The 26504-nt window shown below is 40.8% G+C and overlaps 1 protein-coding gene across 1 annotated transcript in view; it reads right to left on the bottom strand.

Moving 5' to 3' along the window:
• lhfpl6 (LHFPL tetraspan subfamily member 6) overlaps window positions 1-24668 on the bottom strand; it is a 45999-nt gene extending 21331 nt beyond the window's left edge. The window contains exons 1-2 of the mRNA XM_003450149.5: window positions 24352-24668; window positions 22961-23472 (exon numbers count right to left, since the gene is read on the bottom strand). Of these exons, the coding sequence (XP_003450197.1) occupies window positions 22961-23345 (385 nt within the window). The 5' untranslated portion in view covers window positions 23346-23472; window positions 24352-24668. The remainder of the gene's footprint in view (window positions 1-22960; window positions 23473-24351) is intronic.
• Between the last annotated feature and the right edge of the window lie 1836 nt (window positions 24669-26504).

Raw genomic sequence — 26504 nt, 5'->3', positions numbered from 1 at the left:
AGAAAGGACAGACGCAGAGAGATGTATAAAAAGAAATCAGTTCCAATAAAGAAGAATTGAGCTGATGGGCAGCTTTTAATCCCATTTGAAGGGCATTTTTGACCCCTTCATTTCTCATTTTCTCATTCATTTGTCTCTGTCATGGTGAATGTAGTCATGTTAGGTCTGCAGAAAGGTTTGCATTCCTCCTCTGTTGTGCATTTCCTGCCACCATACGGCTGCACCGACCCTGGGTGCCGGCTTCTCCGCCAGGACCATATGGCAAGGCCAACAAAGCAGGTAGTGAGCTGAGACCCTGCCAGTGACACCAGTTTTCATGTTTTCTCAAAAAATACAAATATAGAATAATGAGTTAAAATATACAGACTAAGACATATGGACCACACCAATTGTCCCATGGATTCATGGGACAACAGGTGGGGCACGGATGTGATGCGGCTTCCAACATTTAACCTCACGAAAGTAAGGAAGGTAAGAACTTGATGTAAATCACTACAATTTATTTGATACATTAGCACTAGGGCTGGGTTTCAATTATTGATTTTCCGATTAAAATCGATTTTAGCTTGAATAACGCGATATCGATTCATTAAATCCTGAATCAATTTTTAAATATAAATGTATTTGCCAGAATCTCAGGTTAAAGCTTTCATTTCAACAACCACCAAAAAGCTAAAACAGCAAATGAGAGCAGACAAACGGATTCAACACAAAGACGCAAACACAAAGCGTGGACCCGACGCATCAGAATCTGTGAGATGTCGGCTTTCTCATCTGACGGCACATACATGGACATGCTGTCGGGGCTGAAAGCCGACATCTCACAGATTCTGATGCAGCAGGTTTTGTCACTATCTGACCAAAATTGACTGAACCAGCTGCAAAAGAAGATCAAAACTATGCTTCACATTTGATATATATCATCATTAATTCCCTCTTACCTTTGCTGTTTTGCTTCCACCACGATAAAATCACACTTCCTGCACAGCTGTCTCTCTCTCTCTCAGTGCACTTCAAGAACAGTTTCCAATCTCAAATCTCAGTTTTCTGCCTTGTCTTGCTTATTACGCACCAGTCTATCGTTGTGTACAGCGCTGTAGGCCGCTGTATTTTTTTTCTTCAAAATTTACCTGAGACAAGAAAGCCTCATTCCTGCTGTTCAAAACCGAAGAAATGTAAATTCTTAAAATTATACCAAATTGCAAAATGCTTAGCTGTGTCTCTAATAAAACCTCTGTAACTTTGCTCAGCTTCACCTCAGCAGCATCAGGTAATGTTCATATGCTGATTTCAGTTTTTGATCTACTGCAGAATATTTTTAAGGCAGTTATCTGCTATAAAACGCCAGGCCAGGAAAATCTCCTTCATGTGTTTTTCTGTTTTATCCTCAGTTACTTTGACACAAAGGCACCTGCTGTGATGCTTACACCTCTGATGAAGTCTCACAAGTGTCAGTACTGATAAATCATCAGAATTATAATATTTCTGACTGTCTGAGGCAAAATTCGATTAGAACTGAATCGAATCGGGACCTTGTAAATCGGAATCAAATCGATTATAGAAATCAGTGACACCCAGCTCTACTTAGCACAGACTATTTAAACTAAACTTTCTCAAATGACCCCAAGAAATGCACGGTACTGTGCAAAAGTCCTCATTTCTTCTGGCTTTCTTATAAGGAGTCCTGAGCAATAGTCCTCCAGACTTTCTAAAGGTCTTTTCAAGTTTTTTCTTTGGACATTACCTGCTTTTTTGCTTATTTTTAGTCTAGTACCTGACCATTTTCAAAGGAATATTTATTTTGTTTTTTAAACCACTTCTCACTGACCTATGACTCATTCAAGTATAAAAAGGCAACTAACTCATAAGACCCTGATAAGCCAAAGATGTGTCTACACATAACAGGTAATTTAAACTCAATATAAAAACAATTCTTAATTGTAACTTTAGGGACTTTGTTACTAACAGCCTGTCACAAAAACTCATCACTTGAACCCATTTCTTTAGTTGAAGCCATAAAAAATGCCAAATATGACACGGTTTAAAATATTATTTTTGCATCGACAATGTGATTCCCAAAGAGCTATTAGCACTTGGTATATCTTGGAATATTGTGCAATGTGTCCTTGAACAACTTTTGGGGAAACTGGACAAGTGGAGGACAAAAGAAGAAGAATCAGGGCTAAAAAACTATCTAGAGCAGATGAACAGTATCTGAAAGACATGTGCTCAAAAAACAGGGAAAAATCCAACAAAGACCTGACACAGGAGCTGAGAGACTCATGTGGCTCTTCAGTTAATCTTCTGTTCACCAAAGCCTCATTAGAAATGGTCTAAATGGAATGCAGGCTGCCAGGGAAAAAAGGCTAAAGTATGCTAAATTACACATGAACTGAACTGAAAATCAGTGGCAGCAGGTGAGTGATGAGTCCAAACCAAAATGTTTCGTTAAAATGATCATCAGCATGTACAGAATTTGGGGCTTCTCATAATTGATGGAATTATGAATGCAGAAAAACCCATCATTTTTTGATGGAACATGCAGTGCCATCTGGAAAGCATCTGATTGGCAAACGCTTCTTTTTTGCCATTACAATGATCCCAAAAATGCTGCCAATGTAGTAAAAGCATACCTGGATAGAAACACACACACAAAGGGACAGCCCACAGTCCAAACCTCAACATTACTGAAGCAGTGTGGGATCATCTTGACAAAGAATGGAAGAGAAGGCAACAACATCCAAAGAAGAGCTTTGAATGTGCTCCAAGAACCCCAGAGAATTATTCCTAAAGACTACTTAAAAAAATTACAAGAACGATTGCCTTTCAGGTTGGGTTGAAGAATACAACAACAACAACAACAACTTTATTTATATACCACATTTGAGACCGAAGGTGCACCAAAGTGCTTCACAAAAAGGTTATAACATAACAGATATAAGACCATAACAGAGTACAAATAAGCTAAGAAATGAGAAACGCTGGTTAAACAAAAATACAGATTAAGTAAGAAATAAAACATCAGAGCGTAATTTAGAAGATAAAATCACTGAGTATTCATAAATATAAGGTGGTACATCAATAGAAGATAAATAAAGATGGTCATTCCAAGAATTGCACAAACTACCTTATACCATATGTACTGTATATCCTGCATATACTTTCCACGTTTCAACAAATGGCCGCACTTATTCCCCTTCTTCCTTGGAAAATATAAAGAAATGAGGACTGAATCAAGACTTTTGCACGGCACTATATGCATCTTCTCATTCATTTCATACCAGTTAAATATCAGGGGCAGCTTAGTTAAGTGAGATCATAAATCAGGTCTTACTTAAAGGCAAAACAAATAAGGGACTGCAGCTGCCTTTCTCATGTCTGACCAGTTTTTGTGGGCAATTTATGAAAAGTGCTGACAAAAACTGCCACATATTTTTCCAGTTGAAGATGGAAATCTGATTGAAAGATTAACGACAGCCAAATGAGTGGTATTTTCATCCAGTCAAGGGCAGGAAGACTATATAATGAAACATGAGTGAAGGAGAGATCTGTCAGTCAAGTATTGTGCAGCTTGGTTGAAATTCTTGCCAGGCCACAACGAGCAAAGCGAAACTTGCGGCTTGGCAGTGCAACCAGACCGTTTATTCCAAAGGACAGAAATTACAAGGTGCGGTGCAAAAGTATTTTGGTCAGTACATATTGAACTGCTGGACTAAAACTCTTTTTGCACTTCACCCTGGCAACACAACACATACACTTGTCCGTCAGCTCCTCAGCTTAGGAGTTTGGGAGGAGCACCAACATCAGACATCCCCGGTTAACATTTTCCCCCGGTTGTGCTTTGTCTGAAAAATAACCTCATCCCTTTTTGGTACCAACAGTGTAAGAATGAAACCATCTTGTGGAAGGAAGTGTGAACCAACCTCCGGAGAGAAATCTTCAAACCAACTTACCCAACCCTGCTGGCCAGATGGGAAGGCGGAATATGTGTCATAATATGAAGACGAAACATTTGGACTCTGCGACCACACCTTATGCATTAAATGGTGTTACACCTCACATCTAGGGAAATGTAACTGTTGGTTAAGTCGTTTTAGTGATGACAAAAAAGAAAAACGAATAAAAATGATCAAAGACAGGATGGAATTTGACGTTCCAATTAGTAATCTGTTCACATGAGAGCCTCTCATGGAGCTCTACAGATCGCGGGAGCCTACAGTAGATTAAATGCATTATGTAGCAACTCATATCTGTGTCAAGACGCAAGGAGTGATAGAGAATCAGCACCAGCCCTGACATCTGTGACTGATTACAACTTGTAATGTTCCAGTGATAAATGTGTGAACAAGAGGCGGTGATGAATATAACACTGTTCCCCAAGGAAGAGGGACCTTTCATTACATGTCTTATTACTGTCTCTTCCTCCTGATGGCTTAATTGATCCTTATGGGCCAACAAACAACCCCCTCCTCCATCCATCCACAGAATATGATACTCAATACGAGGAGAAAAAAACCCCCAACCACAGTAGCTTTTAACCCAACAAGCCCCTTTGTTCATCATTTAATTACAGCGCTTTAAGGCAGTGAGCCTCGTGTAATATTGAGTAGTTGCTGGACCATAAAGGTGAATGCAGCATTTTATCGCATACTTTAATTTATATTGGCCATAACTTATTTTTCTCCAGAACAGAAACCATGGAAATAGTGCCACCGGTCTGATTGGCATGTCCTACTGCCAGAGCTTCCTCTGCTGTGGTGCGTGCTAAACTGAGCGCCTTCATGGATGAATTCAGAGGAGAAATGCAAAGCATGGAAGAATAGCGCTCCTTTCTGCCCACAGAGGTTGACCACGGCATATGCTGCAGCTTATTATTCTGCTGTTTTCCATTGTATTTATAGCAAGGGGAACTTGATTTAGATCTGCTCCATGTGGTGATTTGCTGTAGGGATGGGTGCCACATCTTCCGCTCTTCTATATAATCTCCCCTTTCTCTGCTTACTGGCCTTTATTTAAAGATGGTAAGTGAGATAGCAGTGCATCGTTTCTCTCGCTCCGTCTTTCTTTGACACCAGCTGCTGCTGTGCAGTTTACGATGCTGGTTGGGAGAAAATGGGAAGGGGGGGTAAAAAAGAATCCCTCCCACTTTCTCTGGTGGTATGCAAAGATTCCACAGGCGGCCTCCAGAGCCCCTATCCTTCCACAACCCTCCCCAGCCTCGGCTTCCATCAACCTTCAGTGGCCTCTGAAAGAGCGGGGTAAAGAGTGGAGGTAACAGAGCTGGGGTCTAAGGCAAAGAAGAGGAACAAGCGTATTAAAAAACAGCTTCACTGTCGACTTCAACGGCTGCATCATATATAGATGTGCAGCAGGGTTTCCAAGGATTTGTTCCCACAAAGGTAACAAGTGTGGGTGGCAATTTCTTTCATTTAAATACACTCTTTGGAAATGTAGGGCAGGATAGCTGAGCTGCCAAACACGATTTTGTGATCTAATGAAGTCTTCATATAGGCGCTGTCAATAAAAAAAATAGACTAGTGAAATAAAATTCTGTCCGTTTCTGACCATTTTTGCAGGACAGGCACGAGCCCATTTTCAACTGTAATTACATTTTAGAGGAGATCATAATACCTCCTAATGGGAGGGAAAGTCATTACAATGGACAACTGGTAATGTGATCGTCTACCCATGACTGACACTCAATTCAAATCTTTCTTTAAATGCCCTTATTTCATTACCCTCTAATGTATTCTTTACTCAGTGTGCCGGTGCAGAGAGAAGTGGGGAGAGATGAGGGAAGGGACGGTTAAAGATGAGCTTCTATCTCAAATGCCTCATTTCATGGGTTATTTTTCTGCTGAAAAAAGTTCAAACTGGGGAAATTCTAATTTGACAATCAGTATCTGGCTGGTGCTGAAACAGGCAGCTTGTCTCCTTTGCCTCACTGTTAAGGCATCACGTTTACTAAAGCTGTAAAAAGCTCGACTTCCACTTGAAAGGAACAAACAGTGAGCTCGGCCTGTAGCAGCTTTGTCAGGGGCAACATGTCATTCATTTTGCCACAATTGCAAGACTTTCTGAGTGTACTTGCCAGAGTAAACAACTTACCATAAGGCTGACCGTCTGTCTTCGGCAGAAGGCAAGAACTATAACATTGTGCTCTGCACAGTTGGAACAAAAAACAGCAGCAAGGCTGTGTTCAGTTCTATTTCTTTAAAGAAAAATCGGAAAATGTTTACGGTAAGCTGTTTGTAGTTAAGAGACGGAAGAAAATGAAAATGTGGTTTCAAATTTAAGAAAATTAACCGTTCAATTAGACTGTGCAAAATTTTTCATCTGCTGTCTTCTAAAGATGTAGAGTCACATAGTGCTGCTATAACAGGCTGTAAAAGCCTCTGGCTACGATCCAATGGGTGCATTCTGTGACAGTACACACAATGCACCCATTGGACTGTAGTTTAGTGTGCATTGTGTGGAAGAAAACATAAGCAAACAAGCACACAAATGACTTGCAAACAGTTCTTTGTCTTCCTAAAATCTTTGTGTAATGGAGAGCAAACACGGATGGGGAACATCTTTGGATGTTTCTGCACCATCTGCAAGTGTTTGCATAACTGGAAGACTGATTGTTTGCTCAACATGGTGATGCCAGGACTGAAATATACAGGAAGAAAATAAAAAAAAATACATATATATATTCAATGTTGTTTGAGCGAACATGTAGGTGTGATGTGTGAGCAGCTTCCAAAACAAACAGAAGACAAACATGACAACAGGAAACTGCACAAAGAGCACAGCTAGTGAAATTTCCCATGCTATTCGCTCATCATCACCTCAGTGTGATGCAGTATCACGCCTGCTTGTTTCCTCTGAAGAAGCTGGAGGGGATGGCCCTTTTCTCCGCAGGGAGAGAGGACAATCTTCACTTATTTTCAAATGCTCACCGACAGAGCATGTGGGAAGATACAGGCCACTGCTTCAGTGACCACCTGGAGACCAGATGAAGGCTCCGGGGTTTAGCATCCCTTGCATATGCAAGCGCAACAGGATAGGCGTGAGGATGGTCTCACGCCTGTAGCCTGTCTTGAAGACGAATGAAGCGGTGGTGCTGGGCCTTGGGGCCTCACTGTGGGTACCTCACTGTTGGGCTGGTAGATTAGGTCTGGATCGCACTTGACATGCCACGGGAGAAAACAATTGGATGGTGGGGAAAGAGAGTGGAGAGGTTTCTCTACTACAAAGTGGAGCAGCTACCGTGTGATTCTGTCCTTGTTTATAAAGATATTATAAAAGGTATATTTAATCCTTGCTAGTCAAGTAACTGATCGTTTAATAAACAAGATTTGAAATACATTTATTAGGTAAAACTATTAGCTTTTAAATAGCATTTTCTCTGGTTAATATCAGTGTGAATGGAATATCCTTGAGTAATGGCTGTTGAACAAAACAAAAAGCCTTACCTATGTTAAGCTTTCATTTGTGCTGTTTAGGCCATTAGAAAATAATAATAATAATAGATTGCCTTTCTAAGTGTTTTATATTATCATTGGAGAGACCACATTAGCAGCCACTCAAGTGACAGCAGCCTATTTTCCCCTGCTCATTTCACCACCCCCACCTACTACTCCTTCCCTGGAGATATATAGCCAACCATATACATGCCAATGAATCACACTCCTTCTCTGCACACACAAGTTGCCCTTGGTTAGGTGTTACTTATCAAGCTCAAGGTCTAACACTGGGGTAATTATCACAAAGAGCTGAGCCATGGGAGCATGTTAGACGATGATATGTTTAGCTAAGGTGTAAGGAGGGGCGGGGGGGCTCTTTAATTGCCAGGCACAGACTGTAAGATCAATCATTTGTTGGATTTTTAAGACAAGAGACAAAAGGGGAAGGTCAATGACTGAATGTCACAGAGAGATAATGCTACACGTGAAGAATGTGGAGCGAGATGTCTGCAAAGGCAGTGAAAGAAACAATGCAGAACAAATGAGAGTAAACAGTGAGGCAACAAATGCTCCATAATTACCTCAAGTATCAAATAGTGGTGTGCCTGTTGTTCAGGAGAGGATGAAGATCTCTTTTCAGAGATCAATAAGTCCTACAGAAGCCTGGGCCTCTGGTGGAGTCTCCACCCTCCTCTCTTCCCACAATTCCCACTAGTTCCGTGTTTAACTGCCCACAGGGCTAGCTTAGGGGAGGAGGGCGAACTCGAAACAACAATGCTTAGAGCTAGGACACTAGTGAGCTTCCAGCTGGCAGATCCAAGCTTTGATCATGATTACAGATTACTGTGGTTCAGGGCAGGTGTCTTCCTGAGTAAGCGACACCCTGCTGAGGGCCCATCAATAAGCAGTGGGAAGAATGATTGTTTGAATGCTATGCCTCAACAACTACAAAACCTTTCAACCACTGATACTGCTGTACAAGCTGGCTACTTTAAAATGTTTTGTTCAGTTGCCTTCCAAGAAAGAGGATGCTTGTGAAAACCCAGGATACCTTATGGGTAGCTTTCAAAAAGGAAACTCTTTTTTTCTATGAAGGAAATCACTAACTTTTGCCCAAAGGAGTCTATAAAACCCACACCCAAGTTACTTTGTCCCATTTATGTATCTGTTTGTTATCAAAGCACACAGATTTTTACTTTGCGGTCCACGGCAGTTGTTGTTTGAAGCTTGTATTTTAGTATACATGTTTTTCTTTAAGCTGAATGTGCATACCACGGGAGACCTCCGAGCACCAGTTGTTAGAAACCAGCCAACGACTGCACAACAAAAAGTGCTCAGCTCACCTCGAGCATTTCACTTTCATTGTCTTGGAGAAGCTAAGGATCGACCTGTAACCATATATTTGCCAACTGTCTAAAGTGTAAGCGTTCCTTTGTGCTGAAAGTGTGCAGAAATGTCAGGAAGAGAGAGACAAACACCAGCACACGAAAGCCTCAAACCCATGGGAATGCAATCTTTTAAAACAAAAAGCTCCTCGATTTCTTTACAAACCTTGTAATTTCACATTGTTTGTTTCTACACTTATCCCTCTTATTAAAATATATATTTTAAATCCTGCATTCATCATAGAAACATCTTAATGCTTCAGTCAGTTAGTTATTGAGTACACAGTGAAACCTATGTTGTTTTTTTAAGTTAATTAATTCAGCAAAATGTCATGTAATTAGCAAACATATTAGCAAACATGATGCCAGAGTAAACAGCAGGATTTCCACTACCAGTAGAAGACCTGGGTGCGGCACCTTAGCATTTTTTTTCATGGCGCCAAAGGTGAATGAACAGAAAAAAATATGTTAAGACATGTTTTGCTGTTATTTATCAAGTCAAATGCTTCTGTGCTTTCATTTGCTGTTCCAAAGTATTTGAAGGAGTTAGACAGCTATCCATAGACACACAGAAACAATGGTGAAATAAGGATTAAACTATACTCATGACTAACATGTTTGCTTTTTCTGATGATTTCAGGAGAGGTCATTACATTATCATAATTTTGATATTCAGTTTATTTAGGATATTTAGATTATTGCTTTTAAAATTTCCATTTGAAAGTCTGAATATTTTGAAAGCCCATAACTCTTTAAAGGCACTTGTATTTTGTATTATACCACTGACATAAAATGACCATAAAGTTATAACATTGCAGCAATTATTTTATTAATATTATATTATCTAAACAAAAGTATTTTCTATATCAGGCTTTTTTAAAAATATATTAAGTGAACCACATCCAACAATTCTATCAACTTAACAAAATACACAAGTAAAAATCCACTACATAATTTACAACGTCTTCAACAAAGCAGTATGTCGAGCCACCCGATTTTAATCAAGAGGTGCAGCTCTTGGTGCGCAATCTAATCCAAAAGTCACTCTAACCATACAGGAAGCACCTGCCAAGATACATAATAAAAATCCTACTCATATCCTCGAGGACATTTCCAGCACAGATGAGCAGCAACTGAGTCCACATGCTTTTCAGCTGTTTCTCTACTTTCACTGCCAGGCAAAGTGATATCTAGCTCATTTCCAAGTACACTGCCCAAGAAAGTGGAGGCTAAATGATTGCAAAGCACCAGACACATCGGAGGCTAGAGAAGAAGATGCCAAGATAATAACGGACATTTACCGGCTAAAACCCAGCGGGGTATTGCAGGGTCTCTGTACACTGCACAGCTGTCTCTGCTTTTATTGCTATTTTGTGCACGCAGCCTTTGTCAGTTTACCAGCTATCTTACAGAATAACCTCGATGTTAGTGCTGTATGTGGCTGATGTTCAGTGCAAATACTGAATGACCAATGTCAAACTCACCTTTCTCTGTAATAGCCATCAGTACCGCCTCACTTTGGAGAGGTTATGCAGTTATAGAGGCAGAAAAAAACAATTTAAGGCAACATATCTTTCCTGAACAAGCTGACTGAGAGAGAAAGATGTCAGTATAGCTTGAGAGCAAACATCAGATATCAAGCCGGCAATCAAAACGGTACAACCTACGCTTTGTCCAACTACTCTCTGACTGACAGTCTGCACAGTGTTATCAGCAGGCCGGAGCACCTCTGACTTCTCGGCTCCTATTATCTCTCTTTTGCACATGACGACCCATTCAGCTTCCATCATGAGTATGACTGAGTGCTCTGTTTGTGGAAAAAAAAAACACCCACACTCTGGCCAGCCACTTACTCTGTGGTTATCTTCCAGTGTCAGATGGGGAAGCACATCATGGTCAGACTAAAACATGTTGAGCAGAACAGCTTTGGAGCATTTTAATATCTGATCGAGCAGCTCTCAAAGAAAGTCAGTGATGTTAGATAAAAAAAACACTGATTTCTAACCTGACTGATTTCCAGTCCCTGAAACTTTGTTGTGATGGCAAGCACTTTGCTGAATTGTCTTTAATCTTTGTAGTTTTACCCCGGAATAATCACATCCAATGCATGCTTTGTAAACGAGCCAAATTCAATTTCAGATGCTAGACTAAGAAAGCCATATCTTTAGCTTTCTTGCATTTATGTGGTCTGGCTAAAAGACAGGAGGCAGGAAAGGGAGCTGCCCTGAGGGGAATGCCAACAAAGGACTGGCATTAAGTAGCACTATCAGGACAGTTACGATAGTGACATGTTCTGTAATATTCAAGTCTTAGCTGGCGGTGCACGAGATAAGTAGATTTGAGTGATATCTCTGGCAGTGGAGCAATACGGTTCAGCTCCCAAGGGCTTGGCTCCAAATATATAATCACTTCATAATTACAAATCCTCCATTCTGCTTCACCTTAACAGGTGACACCCTGGTTTTTAGCTTTCTGTTAAAAGCTTTCTGGTTTCCTTCCAATTTGCCCATGTAATGGTGGCTAAATGGTAGAGACTGACTACAGGGTGTGGAGTCTGTAATGAGGTTTACGTATATACTACTACACAACAGCCTGGAGTTGCCTTGAAATGATGAGACCATCTGAGGGCCTGACATTCTCCCTCCCTTGGCTGCACCAAGTTATGAACAGAATCAGTGGCAAAGGCGAATCCTGGTGCAAACCAAACCCCACTGAAAATGAGTCATAGATATATAATCTCATTTATGAGATCCAAGCTCTCATTGTTTTTGTGCAGGGACCAAATGGCCCATTACAACTGAGAGAGCATACTTCTCCCATACTGGCTTCTCTTCATTTTCTCATAGGGGATCGTCTGATTGTTGAGGTTTTCTCTGTACTATTCCAGTACGGAGGCGACTGTTATTGTGATTTGGCACTATGCGAGTCAAACTGAACCGAACTTCCCTAAAATCCAAAAAATCATGTACCTGTAAACTGGCTGGTTGCACAAACTCCCACGCACCCTTGAATGTCCTCGATCGATGAACTCTAGCTGAGTGTGAAACAGTTGAGATGAAAATTAGCATGTGTGAGGACATGGTTCTCAGCCAGAAAAGGGTGGAGTGCCCACTCCAGGTTGGGAATGAGTTGTTGCCTCAAGTGGAGGAGTTCAAGTATCTTTGAGTCTTGCTTACGAGTCAGGGAAAAAAGGAGCGGGTAATTGACTGACAGCTTCGTGCACTATCTGCAGTAATGCAGAATGCTGTACCCCTCTGTTGTAATAAGAAAAGATCTGAATGTGGAAGCAAAGCTGTTGCGTTACCCATCGATCTACATTCCCACCCTTATCTATGGCCATGAGCTCTGTGCAGTGACCAAACTAAACAAGTTCACCGATACAAGTGAGTTTCCTTCACAGAGTTTTTGGGCTTTCCCTTAGAGATAGCATGAAGAGTTTAGTCATTCAGGAGGGGCTCAGAGCTGCAACTCCTCCACATCAAAAGGAGGCAGTTATGGTTGTTCGGCAATCTGATTAGGATGCTTCTCGGATGCCTCTTGGTTAAGGTGTTTTGGGCACATCTAACTGGAAGGCGGCCCTAGAGCAGACACACTGGATTATGATTATACCCCTTGGCTTGGGAATTTATATGTATAACATTTGCAAAATAATGTGAAGTAGTTGGATAGAATAGCTCAGACAGAAAAAAAAGTGATACAATTGTGTCCTTAGAAATGATCTGAAATGAAATGATTTGAAATGATCACTTCATCTTGTGAGGCTTTATTTAAAATGTCAGTCACACACAAAGCAGAAAAATGATGGTGGTCAGTGTTTGCGTCTTGTAGCTATTCACTGAAGATTGGTGTTTTCATTATGGTGGCTAGTCTATAAAGCCTGGGAATAACTCATCATCACTCAATCATTTCAACTGATCCACACCATTTCCCGCTAGAGACATCAACTCATGTGCTTGTTCAAGCATTAGCTGGATTATGTGGGCTCAGTCCCAGTGTGGTTCTAAATCAAACCCATGAAAACTCTCTCATGTTGTGATGTAACTTGAGCCAGGTCGCCATTGCCGTGGACCTTGGTGTAGATGGGCTGTTGGGCCTGGGATCAAAACACAGGGGAGTCAGAATGGGTGAGATCCAGAATTAGAGCAGACAGCAAAGTCAAAGAGTACCATTGTTCCCATACTCCCTTTGAAAAGGAGCAGAACTCTCAGCTTTCATTTTTTTAATCCAAGTATTTTGTGACATTTTGCTTTTTGTTCGACATAAAAGAACAAACAAAAAGAATGCACATGGGTGAAACAAGAAGAACGTGAAAACAAAAATGAAATCATGTGAGTAACAGTAATACAGTGCATGAACATGGCAGCATAGCAGGCGGATCCAACATGCAGGACACGCTGTCTTGCTAATGTTCTCAACTCTTGTAAGAGGTGAGGAAAGAGATAAGGTATCATGACTGATATCAGTATTCCCCACCAACCCCAACGCTGTTTGTACACTGCACCTGACCAAACTTGTCACAACAAGTCCTTGATTTAGCCTCCAATACAAAGTTTATCTTTTATAAGAAACTTTCCTTTGTGACACTTTGTGTAACAGCTGCCAAACCCCAGACAGCTCTTCTGCAGAGCTGTTTTCCACAACAATCCTATATATGGTCACCTCCTGCTGATCTTCATAAACATATACAAATATGGGTAGAGGAGTATTCTGTCCCCTTTATAGCCTCTTCAAACTCTCTCAGAGATGGAAGCTTACTTTGTGCATTCCAGAGACACTGTGTTATGCTTTCAGAGGCTTATTTTGAACCGAGTAGCTCAAAATACAACCAGCCACTATGTCGTATGGTGAACTGAATGGGCGTCCCAGCTTGGGGTCTCTTATTTCAGTCTGCCTTCACAGCCTTTGTCTGCTCGCGGTTAGGATAACTGCCTGAATTCAAGCTTTTTCATGCTGGGCTTTGTTTATGCCTTGCTGTTGTTGCAGTTTCTTTCTCTCTTCTAGGTTCACCTGAAGGCCAGTCAACAAGGTGCCATTTAGCTGTTGAGGCTTGACAACAATCTGCCCAAGGAGGGTAAAAATAGACTTTGAGCGCTGAACGGACTATAAGGTCGGTGGTGGATGGTGGTGGTGTAACTTAACCTGTTTATCTTAAGCAGACCCCCAACCATTACAAGACTCCAGGGATTTAGACAAATGTTGACCCTCTCTTCTCCCCTCTTCTCTTCCTATCTCTCTGTCTTTCCTCTGGTTCGGCACCCCCTGCTGCTGTGGAAACCAGATCCTGTAATGGGAAAATCCCACCCAACTGCTGCTGACCAGCTGGAATGAGAGTCTGGGAAGTAAAGGAAAACTACTTCCACCAAAACACTCAAACCTCAGCAGTCAACACAAGTACAGCCACGGGCCACAAATTGAAGATTATTCTTCAGCTTGTGTCAGCCTTTTAAAAACTGAGGCATGCACACTTTTTCCCTGAGACATAATTTCATGAGGCACAATTACATGGTTGTCATTTTATGATAATGATGGGAGTGACATTTTGCTTATTACTACACCAAGGTGCCTTTGGTGATTTTTTCCTGCTTCAAAAAAAAAAAAAAGAAAAAGAAAAGAAAAAGCCTACACGGCACATTTCACTTATATCGAACACTAAACACACAAACACTCTGTGCAGAATGTGTATTGGAAAAATCCCTGGATAAATGTGAATTTTAACACAGATAGTATAAGAAAAACTGTGAAATTTGTGCAATTTTAACACTTTCTCTTGTGCAGCACAAGTAACTAATAAAAGCCCTTCAACTTAAAATTGGACTGGGGACGGTTAGTGAGCAGAATATATTTACCCCAAATTCCCACCATTCCTTAAGGCAGACAGCAGAGGCAGGCCTAGGACTCAGCAGACAGGACATTAATAAACTCACTCACATGCAGAGTTATCTACAGGCACCCACCAGAAAATAAAAGCATACAAAAAGCAACACATTCATGCTAAAAAATGTTAAAAAGAGTCCCATTCACACGTGCAACTACAGTCACCATGTCATTAGGTGAATACAGACAAGCAGCAGTGCACAGGTGACCTCTGTCCTCCTCTGATCTGATCTTCAGCTGCCTTCTATGTCATCTTCACCTGTCCTCACATGTGTTTGAGTGACCCACTGAAGTACAGGGTCTGTCCCAGAGCTGTACACTGACCCTGATCTAATTCACCCAGAGACAGTGCTTACACTCTTCCACAAATTGACGGCTCCGGCTTGCCATGCAGCGCTTAATGCTATTTCTGGGCTTTCAGTGATAAAAAAAAATGGGAAACGCTTGGTTTCCCTAAGTCAAATTAAATGAGACACCCACAAGTCAAAGGAGGGAATTACTCACTCTGAAATGAATCTTCGCATTGGCTCTTTGAATACGCAAATTTGAAATTTAATGCAGATCCAGTTTGATGGAAAACACACAATTTAGACATATTTCTTAAGCAAAAATACACTTCTCAGTATTCTTAGCTGCCTTTTTAGTTGTAGAGTCATCTCAATACATTGAGCATATATTCTATTTTCTCACCGGCCTGCTATTTGACCTACGCAGCAGCACAAAAGAAGCACTGACCTCACATTCCTCTCACTTGGAAGAACAGGGTATAATTAACTGTAGTGTTAAAGGCATGGTGCCTCTGAGACTGTAAAACAGGGTATGAATACTGAGCAAACTATTTTATCCCATAGGGCTGAGAGCCAATCCATACAATCTATACTTATTCATTTATTCAGCCAACTCATGGCCTCGGTCTCCCTCGGAAGCGTCTAACAGGTCAAATGTGGGCTTTTCGTCCTCTTCATCTCCAATTAGACATAGCATGTGGTGATCCAGGTATGTGTTGTTGTTGTTTTTTTCTTTGCATTGTCTGCTATTTGTGTTTCTGTTTAAAAGAGTTTACTCTTGTACCTGCCACTTCAGTATTGCTCACTGTGAGCAAAGACCTGGGCGCTGACATCATGCATGCCCTCCACAATGTGTCATCAGTGATACAGAGGAGTGGAGCCTTTTACCATCTGTGAAGCATCTGTCTAAGCACTGATTCACCCATCCATGCATACAGTATTCACTGTTTTAGTTGTCAGTGGCAAAGATCTGAGATGTGTTAACAATTACTTTTCTGTGTACTTTGCCCTTTCTCTGAAAATAGAGGAGAAGGTCCCAGAAAACAAACTTTTGATGGTCCAGGGCTACAAGTAACAAATATTACAGTCTGTGTAAACAGGAAATAAATATGTAAAGTTACGCAACTCGAGGAAGGCAGTGTTGGTAGGTCAATCCACCACTTTGGCCCAGGATGAATAATGGATGGTAACATCATCAAGTGCCATTATTAAGATAAAGCTCTAATTTGTTCAATACCAGAAAACCACATACTGTAACTAATGGCATTTCCATCAGCTCTGGCTGTTAACACACTAAACTACTATGATGAACACTGCACTCTGATTAAGTTAAGTGTTGATTAATAAATTAGTCTATAAAATGCCAGAAAAAGGTTAGGAAATATTGATGTTGATGCAGGTGAGGGTCAAATGAAATGTTTTGTTTAGGCAACAGTGAGGAACAACTACAGCTGTGAGTAGCTGGATAATCTCTGACGTTTCACGTGCTAAATGCCTTATAAATTAACAATGGATAATTGCTTGATTACCAAAATTGTTGCTGATTTTTTTTCTGTAACTCAGCTAATCATTTAATCAACTTATAGTTTAATTGCTAGGAAATTCATTTCCCCAAATCATCCATTCCCTTCAACTCTCAAGCTGCTAGTTGTCTGTTATTACAGCTGCTTCAAAGCCAGACACGAATGCAGACACAGTTATGTTCCCCGCGACAAAAAACAATCTGATATGAAGCACGCCTGCAACTACAGCAGAGAAAACAATGACTTAACAGAGGAATAGACTGAAATAACCCTTCTGTCTGTGCTTTAGTTCCCCAGACTTCCTGTTTGACAAAACCAAATCCCTGTTGAAGCTGGGCTTTCCGCTCTTTTCTATCTTTTTTTTGCCTCACTCTTTTTTTTTATAACATTTGTTCACTCTTTCTGTCTTGGACCAGGTCCACTCTTCGGGTCACTGATTACTGGCCCAATCCATTTTTTTCCCTGCTTGTAGCCAACAGCAATGTACAGTGCCGCTGTGAGGAGTAGGAGGAGGCACTCGAGAGAAAGGGATGGAGAAAAAGAGGGGATGGACACAGATGGGTGGACACAAAGCAGATATAGGGGAAAGGTGAAACAGGCGTGATATAGAGAGTTAAAGACTGAGAGCACTGGAAATAATACTGAAGTACCCCCAAATTGAATGGCAGAAAACAAGTTCAGAGAGTGGAGGGTGAATGAAAAAGACAGACCTGAACCCTCCAGACAATAGACTGCCTATAGTTCACATGCTACATTTCACTGCTCTTTGACTCCAAACACTCTTACCCTGGTATTAGTGGAGCTTTGAGGCAACAGTGCACTGAGAAAATAGCTGCCGGGCTAAATGAGCGTATTACAGTGTAAGAGTGGTCTTTACTTTAGGTGATCAATCAACCCAGAGGTAGAGACTTCCACTTTATAACCATTAGAGGCCTGAAACATAAGCAGTGAAGAGCAAGACACAGTTCTAAACATCATTACACAAGACTCTTGTCCACAGTGAAAAGTCCTGGCTCCCTCCTCTTAAACATATGCTTTCTCATTAATTTTTTCCAGTGCTTACATGACAGATGAGACACTGCAGTCCATCATCATCAAATCAGACTGGAGGAGGGAGGAGGGAGGAATACAGATAGGCTTTGGAAGTAAAAAGGATAACACTGCATGTCAGGAAATATTTAAATATTGCCCAACCCCCTCCCCTGGAAATGTCTTGTGATCTGACACCATTTACACATGACTGTCAAGAGACACTGTTCCAGACAGAATATTTCCTGGGAAATGCGAGCCCCTCGTGATGAAGCCTCCCTCATATGGATGCGATTTCATTTTGTTGAACCTCTCGAAAATGAGTGCTGGTGGCGAGAGGGGAGTGGAAGCACGCATTCTGGGACTGGGTGGGATCCAGCTGGCAAGAACTCACAAAGCAGCCACAAGGACAAAGCTCCTGGCTGTGCTGGTATGGCTCCAAAACAGGACAACACAAGGCTGTGCCAAATAGCCCTTGGCAAAATTATGGAAGCCACGAAGGCTGCCCATCTGTAATTTATTTACATGTCTTTAAATTTATCACTCATGTCCATGCCCTTCATATACCCTTTGAGCTACACAGGCAGCGCAGACAGAGATGGTAGTAAATGTCATCCAGCCTCACCAACACATGAGCGGGATACCGTATTAACATGTTATATGTGACAGGTGGGTCACTTCTGTGGAAATGACAGAGCTACTCAGGAAAGTGAGTGAGACAGATCGAGTTGAGTGCATTTGATGTGCTGCTTCATATTCTTCACTGACCGACATTCCACAGCAGTGTGGCCAAAAAGAGTCGCTGGCACAGAGGTTCAAACAGAGCCAATCAACCAGAAAACGAAATGGAGAAGCTATCCTGAAAAGCAACATGGCCAATTATTTGATATCACAGATCAACTGCAGCTTCAGCGGAGGCTGGTGTGGGAAGTATTCAACCAGGACGGTCAACACGTCTGTGCAAACTGCAGAGGCATGAGCCAGCGTGTCGCATGGTTTCCCTCATAAGCAAGTCCTTCTGCTAAAGCAAACCGGACTAATAAGGTTTCATCAACTTTTGCTATATTCTGTTTGTACTTTCAGTCTATTTGAAGCTTTAGTCTTTTCTTCAGTTCTGCTTTGAAGAAATAAAAAAAAAAAACCCACAGAAAGAATAAAAATAAAGCTTTGCAAACACTCAAAGGATAAAACATGTCACATAAAATTGCAAGTTTATCATCTCGCTCTGGAAGACCTCACAGGGCAGCGAGGGAACAGTGATGCATTTGAAAAGCCACATTTTTCTGATCTAATTTCATCAAAGAGCTGTCAGAACCCCGGGCTAACATTTAATGTAATAGACATTAAATGTCTCTAATCAATAATAAATGCTTTTAGCCCATCCCACAGTGATAGCATTGGATTTTTTCCCTCAAACTGTGAAGAGTTCTTCATGGAACAATGACAGATAAAAAATGAGACTTTATAGATTCCCTGCTGACCACAACTTTCCCTTATAGCAGTGAAAATGCTGCGCTGAGCTATTTCTTGTTTTATATCCCAGGAGACAGTACACCTCAAAGGTCTGCACCCCCTCTGAAACTGTAGCAGTACATATGAAGTCCCCTTTTTCCCACCAAACACACTGTCCTGAGAAACTCCCTGAAAAAGGACAAGCAGAACCTGTCATGCATTATATTGTTTGTCTTGTTGTTTCACCTTCAATTTTAGGACAGAGCAGCTCCACACACTCTCAATAAAATATAGCTTATACCCACTGGCCTTGAGTTGCTATATCTGCTGACATTTTTATCAGGAGTTATAATGACTTCAATCCAGCTGACATTTTCTGCAGGTCGAGGCAATATATCGAGAGATCGCAGGTTATGTTTTGGAACAATGCTTTACTACTGTCACTTTAGCACTTTTTGCTTTTTTTTATCAACAACTTTTTTATTTGATTGAGTGCCTTGAAATGAAGATATGACATAGTTTTCTGTCATATAAATGCAGTTCCAGTTATTAACTTGAACTGCAACAAACTGCTATGCTTTGGTCTTAACAATATGTTGGAACTAATACCTTTAAAATAATTACACGTCTTCAAATTTCCCTTTACTGAGCAACAAAGAAATGATAGGAAAGATCCTTTTGTATTTTCTTCTCTTACAAGCAACAACAATACTAATCAAGCCTTTGTTATTTCTGAACAAATGTATAACGCCAAGTATTTTCATCAGGTGTGATTAAAAATAGGTTGCTTTCCTCTACTTTGGCATCTCAGCATTGTTTTCCTGCCTATTTTGTAAAATGATTTTTAGGCTTTTAAGCTATGGTGCAGTTTGGCATCTGGGTATATCACAAGGTTATTAATCCCTTAAGGCCAGTCACACACGCTGCTTGACTTAGTCTGTCTCAGACAAGGTTTTGAGATCTGGACAAAATCCTGATATCGGACCCAATTCAGAGCACATGGTGGAGACTGAAACCTCCAACTTCAATCTGGGCTGAGAGGCAGCCCGAGGCAGGGATTGTGTGCTTTCAGACATCAGTAGATTTTAAACATATTTGAAGTTCTTCAGCGCACAGTCTGCATTGCCTTTGAATGGCACACACAGTAAGCAGGGCAACATATAAATACAGAGTGACTTTGTTAAAAAAAAAAGTCAATGTTGCAGCCACAAGCTCCAGGCTATTATCAATTATATCCAATATTTACTGATGCTTGGGCAGAGCAGTTATCCAGTCATAGGACTTGTGATTGTTAGTCATTAAGAATTGATAAAATACAAAATATCCAAAGAAAATTATGTGTCATATAAATTAAAAACATAAAAACACAACTTATTGTTAGTTTATTTTGGTATGGGGGAAACAGAAAATATTTAAAAGGTACAGAAGGTGTTTAAATCATAGCTTTAAAATAGCTTTCTTCCTGCTGTGTCTAGCTCCACTTGCAGCACGCAAAAAAGACAAGGCAAGGCTCTGCAGGGGGGGGAACAAAATCCCCAACAACAAAATCTGAGTCAAGAATCTTAATGTTTGAATCTGTCGTCTGGGCCACAGTCGGTTTAAGTCCCCAACGCTGTATAAGACAAGACGCTACAGTGAACGCACTGGTTTGGTGCAAGTACAGGATTTATGAACCAGAGCAGTCTCCTGCTCTCATACTTTGACTCTAGCTCTGTTTCCTAGAGGAAATCTGGGCCTCAGCCATTAGCAATTAACAAGCTCTGGAACAACCTTGCCTGTAGTGAGCTGGGAATAAAACGCTGTTATAAGAGGTAAACAACAACACTAGAAACAATAACAGCCATTGTTAAAAGTCTTTCTCTCCAACTAATGAGATAAAGAACTGATTCCTTTCAACTCTAATCTGTTTCATCAGAATGAGATGAATTACAGGAAGATGTAAAGTGGATGTTTTACTCGTGCCTTCTCAGAGGTCCTGGCCTCTCTGGCAAGATGCTCTTCATTAATCAGAATGGCACCGGTATCAGAGAGCGGACCATTAGGCTCACTTCACTTTCGCTGCTTCACAAACTGTCCTTGCTCTGGCTAATCACTGATATTTGATCACACTTTTCGGCACCTTCTGCAGCTGTTCTGCTGCAGATCTTTATTTCTCAGCCAGGTTCTCAGTTAATGAGAAGTGAATGCTCGGTGTTTCAGTCATCAGGTATTTTCTGTCCTCTCTCTCTCCCTCTCAACTTCCCCTCCCTGCCTGGATATTTCAACACTTTGTTAGCGATAAAAGACAATACATGGTGCAGCCCACTGAGTTTCCCAGTTGTGTCACTTCCAATTAGCCCTTCTGAGACATCTCTGCCCTTTGGCTCACCAGCATTCGAGTTAAAAAAGATCTGATCTTCGTTGTATTGCGCGCTGCCTTGCTTCACTCTCCCACTGTCTAAATTCATGCATGTCTGGATTTGGGAGTATGAAAGAGAGAAATCGCAAGAAAGACAGACGGGGATTTTTTAATCCTATAACCAGAAATAGCAGCTTGCTGTAAGGCTCCACGTATGGGGCTGCTGTGAACTTAAAAGGAGCTTTCCTTGTATAAAAGTACACATTTCTGAATAAAGCAGCAAGCCTTCACCTTAATCATCTCCCGTATTATACATCATTAATACCGATGTTCTTAAGTAGCTAAGCTTTTTAGAACTGGGACATGGCATGTTGTAGTGGCCCTCTGTAGATTTATCCTTCAGGAAAAAACCTGGCAGCTCTGTCAAATCTGCCCGCAACCTGCTTCTATGTCACATCACTTTTTGAAGCCAAAGTGAAGTGGTGGGGATTGTAAACAGCAGAGTGGTGAGCCACAGTATGTGAGCAAATGTTTTTGAGCTAATGAGAGGACTGGAACGCCGCAGCTTCTTAAACTAGGGCAGAGAAATTCGCAGCTTCAGTGGAAGACTTCCCTCAGACCTCACGTCCCGGGAGTACACAAGTGCAAAACCAACAGCACAAACAAACAAAACTGGTGCTGTGCGAAACAGTGTCCACTTAGCGGATTCAAACAAACAGCCAATAACAGGACGTTTTCAGGGCCAACGTTGCAGTGAGGACGCGACTCTGTCTTTACAAAAAGCAATGCCAGAGGTTTCATTTAAACTTTAGGGGCACAGAAGAGAAAGTGTGGGTATAATTTCAAAAGTCAAACTACAAAAAGAAGACATAAAATTGATACCAAATGTTGGCTCCACAGAAACAAGCACGAGGAAAACAACTGATCATAGTAAAATAAAGGAAAGTATAATAAAAATCAACTTTTTCATCATATAATTGATTCAGCATATTCACCAAAGTTGTACATCCCCAAAATGCCCACACTGTGTTCGGCACCAACACACTCGATGTGATGATGTTAATTTTTTAGTTTGTGATCTGCCACTTTTTGACACATTTTTACAAAAAATCTGTTCAATTCCAAACAACAACAAGTAGAAATTGGGTAACTTTTACTATATTAAATGTAAGTAAGTAAAAAGATATCGGGGGAGGTTTTTCATTTCCTATGCACCGAGTATCCGAGGAAGCAACGGCTTTACTGGACTGAATGCAGGTTTGCTGGCCAAGAAAAGTATTGAGACTTCTATACTGCCTTCTTTCCTTGCTGATGTGCCTGCAAATGGGTTTGAGCCAAATCTGACGAGAAGTTAATTAAAGGCATTACATCCTTCATAATCTCTATAAACATCTACATCTCAGGAGTTTACAGAGGCTCTTTAAATCATCTTTCAACAGAAAGCAAACCGTAACAAATGAGTGATCTGTTCACTTTTCATAACTGCAGTCAGAGCTTCTGCGCTGCATGCCAGCAGTCACAACCCAGTGAGCACATTGTAGAGTTGGGCTCAGAGTTGGCTGCAGGTACGAGCATGCACAAACGCACACAGACGAACACACACACGCATATAAATACTCACCACCAACAAACTGAATACCGCCAGCCACGCGACCAATTGTACGTGAGATGAGGTCAGAGATGCAGCAGCCCATGAGAGCTGTGAGCGCCACCAGCAGGAGGAGGCCACATCCCACGCCTGTCACCACAGTACAGATTCTCCATTCAAGACTTGGGATGCCGTGGAAGGAGGCGTACCTCCCACACTGCTCCAGCATCACCGTGGTCTGGCTCTCTTCATCCCTCACTGGGTAGGAGCAGCGACGGAAAGTGCCAAAGGACACTGGCTTGTCCATCTGTATTCCCAGCAGCCAATAGGGCATGAAGAAGCCAACACAGGAAGCAGCAGCGCACAGCAGGGACAGCAGGGCCCAGATAACACCTGTACATGTCAGACTAGACGCCATGGTAAACAGTCTGCAAATGGTTCACACTGAACTAACAGCAGTTATATGAGCAGTTGCTATGTTGTGGGAAGTCTTGCAGTGAGCATTTAACACTAGCAGCCTTCACCTCCTCAGTGACTCCGGGTTCCTGTCAAGAGGAAGAGAAACATCCAAACTGAGCACTGACCAGACAAATCATCTGTGTGAACAGGTTGCTGGCTTTGACATGTGACACTGAAAACAAGAAATGTGTTCCCTGGTCTTTATAAGCGGATCGCAAACACAAGCAGAGGAAAAGAATCACAGACAGGAGAAAAATCAGGGAAATAAAGACCTTCAATTATGACATCATCAGGCAGTTATTCTCTAATCAGGTCTTTTGCTTGATTGTTAATTAGTAAGATGTGTTTTTAAAAGTCCTTAGCTAAACTGGGAACTTAGTATACTAGACTAAAGTAGACTAAAATGACATATTTCTGAATTATGATTAAAATAGATTTAAGATCTGAGAGTAAAAAACACAGTCACGATCATATTCAGGCAGTCAATAATTAATCCAAGTTTGATGAACTAAAGGTTCGCTTATTCTCCATCTCACTTATTACTCTTGGGCTTCTCTGTTTATTACCATATAGGAATTCATTGAATATATATATACATACATACATATACATATATATATAATAAGAAAGTAAATATGAATGATAATTAGTACATCCTATAATTGAAACAACTGGGATAACTGAGAATAACTAAAATTTAGTTTGATATTTAAAATAGTGCTAACCCATATAATAAACTTTAAACTTAAGCTACAAACAGCATTATGACCCATACTCACAAAATCAGCATAATTTAGATGTTTAGTACAGGAAAAATAGTTTGTCTTCATGAGCCGCCACTTCTAGAACATAGTGATTTTTTGCTAGAGGTGACCTTAAGGAACACATTATCGCAGTGCCTACACTATCGGAATGAAAAGAATGAAAACAGGGCAAACACAGGGGGAAAGCAAAGGAAAGCTTACATGTTGGGAGACCTCCGAAATTAGGTGCGCTCGGTGTGCACTGAGAGCTTGTTTCCATCTGCAGACTCCAGCTGTGTTGGATCTTAAAGCAAACTTTTCTTCAGACGAGGGAAAATGCAGAAGAAATGCGTTCGGTCCTGGAATGTAAATCCAAAAAGTGACTGCAGAATTGTCTCATGAATCACTTCGTGCTCGTCAATATATGTAACTGAAAGGATGATCAATTATTTACTCCTGTGCGGGCGCACAAATGTGCGGTGCAGTCTGACTTAACTCCCGTTTCCACATTCCTCCTCGGAGAGAGAGAGAGCGAGCGAGCGAGCGAGGGAGGGCTGGAGGGGGGCGGGTCCATAAAACACTCTCAGGAGGCGACCATCAATCACACAAATCCCCACCCAGGGGCTGGACTCGCCGCTACTATCGCTCCTACAGGCTCCTGGTGCATTCACTGACCCTTTGAAAACGATGCACGTTGTCGTACTAAATCCTTCGGGATGCTCAAGATCATGAAAAGCTGTCAGTGACTTTCATGTTAAAATGTTTACCACATCTAGCTTTGCATTTGGTTAGGTAACCTCAAATTCAGGTAAATTAATGTAATATTGACTGACATTGTATGTCAGTATTTGCACTGGACATCCTTAAGGTATAGCTTAAGGAACATTACACATGTATAACTGATATATATATATATATATATATATATATATATATATATATATATATATATATATATATATATAAACATCAAGCAAGCAAGCAAACAAACAAATAATCACACTCAAAACCCCCCACACCTGTCAGGCATATGGTCACATATTTTTCATAGAATTATGGTGTACATATTTTTTTGTAATGCAATTTGCACTACTGCCTATTACAATTTCAGTCTCACTATTACTGTTCTTTTTTAATCTAGCTGAATTTGGACTTTTCTTTGGTTTTTATCATAATTGTGTATATACATTTTTGCACTCATAGTATCAGCTCATATCATCTCACAGTACAAGCCTATTATTAGGCTATTATTGTCAGGCACCTGTGGCACTTTCCACTTTCCATTCAGTAATCTATCTATCTATCTATCTATCTATCTATCTATCTATCTATCTATCTATCTATCTATCTAACAAAAACATAACATGTAGAATTATTGCTCTACAAGGTAGTGTAATAACTGCTCATAAAAAGGATCTGCAACAACCCAGTTTAATTTCTTTTGTGACCAGAGTGCATCAGCTTCTTAAACGTCCTTACTGTGCCAATTATGCATCATTACTGGTTATTTTTTCTCTCTTAAACTGAAAGCAAATGATCATAAAAATACTATAATCAGGATATTTGTGATGCATTTTTCATATATTCCATTTAAGACAAACCTGAGAGCTGGCTGCACTTTTCTAAAAACTCTACCTGGAAGTTTGTCTTTCTTTGAAAGTTTGTGTTAGATATTTCAAGCACATCTTTTATTATTTTTCCTTTGCTTTAAACTCCTTGGAGTTTTTACCCAGTATCCTAATTGCATAAAACCAAGGAAGCATTTGAACTGTCTGGTGCAGTCGAGCAAAAGCGGGTTATTCAACATTTTCAGATTAGTAACAATGTCTTGTGTTTGCTTTTCCCATTTATTCATTTCTGATTCGAGTTCATGCTTGAATTTTAAAGAGTGGAATATTGCCAGAAGCATTTAAATGCAGCATTGCTCCCTGTGAGTTGTGTGAAGGCAGCTAGATGGAGGAAGTTGTTCAGCCTGTCCTTAACACGCTATAATTCTTTACATTATTGTGTCATCCTTCATATGTGTTAACGTTAATGTGACACAGATATGACTGACGACACAAGAAACTGGAAATAATGAAGCCTCTTGGGCCCACTTTATTCCTTGTAAAAGTAAATATGACCATTTCATTCAGCGCTTGTCCCGCACTTGCAGTATTTTCGAGGACATAGCAGCCAATTAACAAAAACAAGTTTATTTAAATAGTTTAGCCAAAGCCTCTATAGTAGTTTAAAGGCACGGGAGTGTAAAAAGGGTATATAAACTTTCAAAGTCTCTATTTTAATTCCGCATTATTGCCAATATTGAGCTCACACATGATGGAACGTTGTATCGTTTCTAGTCAGGAATTCAGACGGACGTTTATTTCAAACGG

This window comes from Oreochromis niloticus, linkage group LG14 (assembly GCF_001858045.2).
Source record: "Oreochromis niloticus isolate F11D_XX linkage group LG14, O_niloticus_UMD_NMBU, whole genome shotgun sequence".
Classification (NCBI taxonomy): domain Eukaryota; kingdom Metazoa; phylum Chordata; class Actinopteri; order Cichliformes; family Cichlidae; genus Oreochromis; species Oreochromis niloticus.
The sequence above is the reverse complement of the archived record's forward strand: the minus strand, read 5'-3'. Positions and strand labels throughout refer to the sequence as shown.